The 6421-nt window shown below is 36.8% G+C and overlaps 1 protein-coding gene across 1 annotated transcript; it reads right to left on the reverse strand.

The window, feature by feature from the left end:
* Positions 1 to 538: 538 nt before the first annotated feature.
* Positions 539 to 4922, reverse strand: npffr1l3 (neuropeptide FF receptor 1 like 3). Its single transcript, XM_053475910.1, has 3 exons — positions 4547 to 4922; positions 3759 to 3858; positions 539 to 1490 (listed from the first exon to the last, which is right to left on the reverse strand). Exons 1-3 carry the CDS (start codon positions 4875 to 4877, stop codon positions 539 to 541), a joined length of 1383 nt encoding a protein of 460 aa, XP_053331885.1. The 5' UTR covers positions 4878 to 4922.
* Positions 4923 to 6421: the final 1499 nt, after the last annotated feature.

Here is a 6421-nt window from a genome sequence, read left to right on the forward strand (position 1 = left end):
TTCTGATGCATAAGTAAAGCGAAAGCCATAGCAAAGCAAAAAAAGTGACAGGTTTGGAAATTTACTGCACAAACAAGGCAGAAGCCAAAGAAGCAGCAGCAGACTGTGAATAATGACCCTGGTGAAGAGTATGCTTAGCAGTATATTCTTATATGAAAGAAAATACATTCATTTAGCTGTTATGTAACCAAAGATTGACCGTTTATATTTTCATTTGTGAAACTGAGATTATCTCAATATTTATAGCACGGTAGGAATAATAATAAAAATAAAAAAAACAGGATTGGGAGTCCCATGGTGCTAATACACAATTCCATTTATCCATGGGCTTATTTTCTGTAAGCTGTCTTGCAAATGATGTGATAAATTACCTGCTTATAGGCATGTTAGGCCCAGTCTGATATTTACTCAGCCGATATGGGACTTGTATGGAATACATTCTTCTTCTCTTCTACTAGCAGGAGCAATTTTACTCATAGAAACTTGATGTTCAACTTCGTTAAGACAACGTGCCTCACTTTGAGTTGGACCGGACCACTCAAAGCTCCCAAGCCTGGTATACTGTAGGTCCTGTTGGAGAGATCCTGTCGATGTCTTCCAGGAGATCTCTTTTGATTGCTGTTCTGCTGTTTCCTCCTTCTGCCCCCAAGCTTCTCGTTTCCTTAGACGCTTTTTTGTGCCCCATCTCCAGACGGACGCAACCTGTTAGGTCGTTGTCGGTGTAGATTTTGTTTCTTACTCCCAAGTTCAGCGTGTTGGAACTAAGAGCTTTGTCCAAGGGGGAGCAAGGCTTCTTGCTCCTCTTGACCCTCCTGAGATGGATCTGCGAAGGCTTGACCGAGCAGCAGTATGGTCGCTGCATCCAAGCTGCCTGAAATCCTTGCCGGAAATTTTTGTTGTAGTAGCCGTAGATGATGGGATTGACACTTGAGTTGGAAAAGGCCAGCCAATGGGAGAGAGGAAAGATGTATCCTGTTAGAAGATCCAATTGGTCACCTTCAGGACGTGCATAGTCAGTCAGCAGCATGAGAGTCCAGAGAGGCAGCCATGATAGCATGAAGAGAAGGGCGACAACGATGAGCATTTTGATGACTTTGATCTTCCTTTTCGATATAGGTGACTTCCTTTGGGGAGCGCCTGCAGGCTGGTTCACCTTGCCGTGAAAGGTAGTCGAGTAGAGTTTAGCTCCAATGCGGCCATACATAAGGATGATAAGAATAAGGGGAATCAGGTATATATGGGCAAACAGCACTGTTGTGTACACTTTCCGCATCTCAGGATCAGGCCAGGTCTCATAGCAGGAATAAAGAGGATAGGTCAGGTTGTAGTTGTCACCTTCAACCATAAAGTGATTTTGTTCTTGCTTGACGGTCAACATCAGGGCCGAGGGAAACATTATGAGCAGGGCCAACATCCATATTATCCCAATGATTGCCTTCGCCACAAAAAGTGTTAGCCTGGGTTTAAAAGGATAAACTAAACAGCGAAACCTTGACATGACATGGGGCAAAAAGAAAAACTTGAATCAGTTATAGATTCACTTCTATATTTGGACAAATAGTCAATAATTCAATAGATTTTTACTTAAACAATAACTTTTAAAAAATTTTAATAGTTCTGTCAGATTAAACACAAGCATTTAAAAAATATCTATATTTAAGAGTTTTTTTTTCTCCAAAGTTTGCGAATGCAAAGCAGGATCATTTGTTTTTATTAGCCTATAAAAAAGTCATACATCTTTTTTTTTTCATTGCACGTTTCAGATAAAATAAATGTAATTATTTAGTAAATGAACTTGTCAGAGTTTTTTTTCCAGGCCAACTTCATTTATTAATTTAGGTTAATTTCATGGTCACTTCTCTCACACAATATGTTGGATTAAAAATAGTGTCACTAAGTATTTATTAGTGCTGTAAAAAAAGACCAGAGACAGGAATAATGCTGTTGTTCTTTCGCCCAAGTCAACCATCTTGAGCGGTGGGTTATAAAGCTATGTGGCAATATGGCTAGAAGATTATGCTGTCTTTTAGATTAATTAATAATTAACTAATTACAGTAATTATATATAAAAAAGAATAATTTCTGTTGCATCAGGTCATCAGTGTGAATCAGTGTTTCATATAAAAATCTTCATAAGTTTCAAAGTGTTAAGACCAAAAAAAGATTTCAACTCTTTAACACGTCTCTTAAATCTTAAATTAATGTCTCATTAAATTATTTCTTTTTCATTTGATGTCTTTTTAAATTTAGTTTACATTTTCATTGGTACTTTTTTACTGCTTCATAATAATCATAAATACAATAAAATAATGAAATAATACTGTTTGATGATGAAGAAAAGATCTAAACAAAGCAGTTCTTTTTGACATTTCCTTTTTCTAATGAGGTTAAAGATTCATGTCAACTTTTATGTATTTACATTTAGATTAATTTTTTTAATAATACTTAGCAATATTTAGCATTTCTTATACACTCATACTTGATTGAAACTCACCGGCCTTCCCATTAGGTTCACCTTTCTAGTATATCTAGTGTATATTTCTGAAATAACTTAAATATTTGTTTTTTAATCAGCTCTAAGATTTATCGGCTGCACATCCATGATGCCAATCTCCTGCTCTACCTCATCCCAAAGGTGCTCTATTGGATTTGGGTCCGATGACTGTTGAGGTCATTTGAGTACAGTGAACTCGATGTCATGTTCAACCCCCCCAGTCTGGGATTATTTTAGTTTCATGACGTGGTGCAGCATCCTGTGTTCATAAACGGATGGCATGGTCAGCAAAAATACTCTGTGGCCCAAAGTGTATTAAAGTGAATATCCCCCACACCAACACACCACCATCAACTGCCTGAATCGTTGAACAAGCCAAGATAAATCCGTGCTTTCATGTTGTTTACGCCAAATTCTGACCCTACCATCTGTTGCAGCAGAAATTGAAACTCATTAGACCAGGCAACCAATGCGAACTGTAGCGTCAATTTTCTGTTCTTATTTGAGGGTAGCATCACCCAGTGTGGTCTTCTGCTGCTGTAGCACATCTGCTTCAAGGTTCCACCTGTTGTGTGTTTAGAGATGTTCTTCTGCTGTTGTTTGAGTTTTTTTTTTTCTTATCAGCTAAAACCAATCTGGTCATTCTCCTCTGCCCATTCTCCTCTGCCCTCTGGCATGAATAATGCATTTTTTGCTCAGAGAACTGAGGCTCAATGGATATTTTCTCTTTCATAGATTTTTCTCTGGAAACCCAAAAGATGGTTTTATGTGAAAATCCCAGCAGATCAGCAGTTTCAGAAATACTCACACCAGCCTGTCTGGAACCAACAACCATGCCACGCTCAAAGTCACTTAAAACACCTTTCTAATTTATTCTTTCTTATTATAACATGTCACTTAAGATGATTGTCTTGACCATGTCAACATACCTACTGTAAATGCACTGAGTTGCTGCCATGTGATTGGTTGGTTAGACATTTGTGTTAAAGGGCAGTTGGACAGGTGTACCTAATGAAGTGGCCGGTGAGTGACTTATTCGCACTTATCAAATGCACTTATCAAATATCTTCTTCCTCCCGCCTCTACACTTATGCCATTATGCTAAATGTTGCACTGTGCAAGGATTAGAAGCTTTTAGCGTAAGTGTTGAAAATGACATGTCCAACCACTCATGGCTCCCATTTCTGGTGCCTCAGAAGAAAAAAAAAATTCTGACATTCAAATGATAGTTTCAATTTACAGCCAAAAGCACATGACCACTTACCTGTCCACTGCAATAGCCACCAGCGTGAAGACGGAGGCACAGACAGACATTCCTTGTACAAGGCCACTAAGCTTGCATATAACATTACTGAATGGCCAACCTGTCCAAAGACAAAAGCATTACGAGTTCACTACAAAGGAATAAAGAAAGTACTTCTTTTGCACCTGCTTTTCTTTTTTCAAGGTGCATAATATTATTTCATCTAGATTTCGAAAAAAAAGTGTGTATTTTTGGGAAAACTAACAAGTACAAGTACCATTTCTCTTATTTTATATCTGTCGGGGTTGCAGTGGAAAGGGCATTGGAGAGGGCATAAATGAACCTTGGGTGTCTACCATCCTGTCACCAGTTTACTGCTATATTACTATTAGTGTTAATGTTAGGGCTGATATATACAGTATGTCTTATCCTGTACAGGATTGCGGGAGCCTGGAATATATCCCAGAAGACTTTGTGCATCAGGTGGGATACATATTAATCAGGGTGTCAATTAGCCTCTGCATGTCTTTGGACTGTAGGAGGAAACTGGAGTACGCGAAGGAAAGCCACCAAGCATGAGGAGAGCATGCAAACTCCATGCACACAGACCCAAGGTGGAAATGGAATCCTCAACCCTGGAGTACTAACTACTACGCCACCATGCCACATAACTCTAAAGCATGTTTAGGTCAAATTCAACCAGATGTTCATTTTCATTCACTATTTCAAAAGTTATATGCTTTTCAATTTAATCAGTAAATAAATAAATAAATAAATAAATGCAGTTCTCCTATGTAAAATACACTTGCCCGTTATGAGGTTGTCCACTAAAGTGGTGGGAATGCAGAAGATCCCCACAAGCAGGTCACTAATGGAAAGGTTTAGGATGAAGACATTAGTGACCGTCCACATGTGCCTGTTCTTCAGGACTAGAAGACACACCACACTGTTACCTATCATGCAAAGCAAAAAGATGAACAGGTATGCCAGAATGAACATGGCCGCTATGCCCAGTGAGTGCTGAAAGTATGGAGACAATAGGATGCCCTCTGTGCGACTGGTGCTGTTGGTCATGTTAATGTCGGAAAGGAGATCTGAAGTCAGGTCAATTGTTGTTAACTCCAATGTTGCTCCACCCATATCGGCTTTGTCTCTATAATATTCTTCTATTGTAGTTGAGAGGAGCAAACCTGAACAAGAAAACAACAACAACGGAAAAACTTTCACATACAACAGGGAGAAGGAGAGAAATCTAAATACTGAAAATGCAAGGAAAAATAATTGATCTGCACGAGTTCTGTAACTTTTCTCATTGATTGATTTCATGCATATAAGCACTCACTGTCCACTTTATTAGGAATGCCTAATGTACACCTGTACATTTATTTGTAATTTTTAATCAGTTAAACAGAACAAAATCAGGCAGCTGCCAAAAAATTCTAGTCTTTTATTGTTTTGGTGAGCATGTAGGTTCAGATCTCTATTTTTTCCTGCATAAAGAGGAAATGTGGTCTTCTAAAGTTTGACATATTGTGAGTTTTAACATGCTTTTCCTGGTTGGGTAATACTTTGAATCAATCTAAATGGTGTTCCACCCACAGAATTGCCTCTCACTGCATAGTTTCAACAATTCTAGGAGATAAGCTGTGTTAAAAAATAATAATAATAATAATAATAATAATTACCTGCCCAACATACAGTAAAGAGCTATGCCAATGTCAACATCAATGTTAATTTTAATATTTGATGAACTTTTTTTTAAAGCTCTTGACCTATATCTGCCTGATTTTATGTATTGTGCTGTTGTCACATGATTTATTCATGGTTGATTGGGTAATTGCAGGCGTTAATAGATCTTAATAAAGTGAGTGTATTTCACAGTAAACATTGTGCACTGATGTTCATATAACTGACAGCATGATCATGATACATTGTCAAATTCTTAATAACTCGAGAGGGAGCCCAATCAATGTGGTGATGATAATAATCAGGATAAGACAAACGAATATGATAATCATCAGAACACAAATAAGGCAACAATCAACAGAAAATGGAGAACTTAAAATAACTCAGATTTGCTTGCCTATGCTTTAGAGAATTTTTTTTTTTTTAAATATATTTTACAAGAAAGATCCATAAACTAACAGGGTCTATTTAAACTAATAAATTAATAAGTTATTTTTGGAATTTTCTAATTCCTAATCAACAGGCATAGCCTTGTAATTAACAATGCCCAACACTGTATTAAATGTGACAGTAAGATCAAAGTCACTTTAATTAGAACATCTAAAAACAGAAATCTGTTAAACCACTCAGCAAATGTTTAAACCATGAGTATCTTAAATGCACATAAAGAACACTAACTACCCACAGGATGAAGCCAGAGCATGCATTAAAATAATAATAATAATTATAATAATAATAATAATAATAATAATAATCATATCTCAGTAAATACCAACACATCATTTCTGTAAGATCATGGCGTTCTATAAGATCTCTTTTTAAAGTAACAGAAGTAAACAAAATCAACAAAACAACTATAGCAGTGCTGTAAATAATGATCAAGTATAAAACTGTCTGAAGATGAATGAAATAAAGATTCCTACCTGCGAGTTTTGAAAGAGAAAAGTAAAAAAAATACCCGGTTAGGTTGTTAATAATAATAATAATAATAATAAGTT

This window comes from Clarias gariepinus, chromosome 17, assembly GCF_024256425.1.
Source record: "Clarias gariepinus isolate MV-2021 ecotype Netherlands chromosome 17, CGAR_prim_01v2, whole genome shotgun sequence".
In the NCBI taxonomy this organism is placed as follows: domain Eukaryota; kingdom Metazoa; phylum Chordata; class Actinopteri; order Siluriformes; family Clariidae; genus Clarias; species Clarias gariepinus.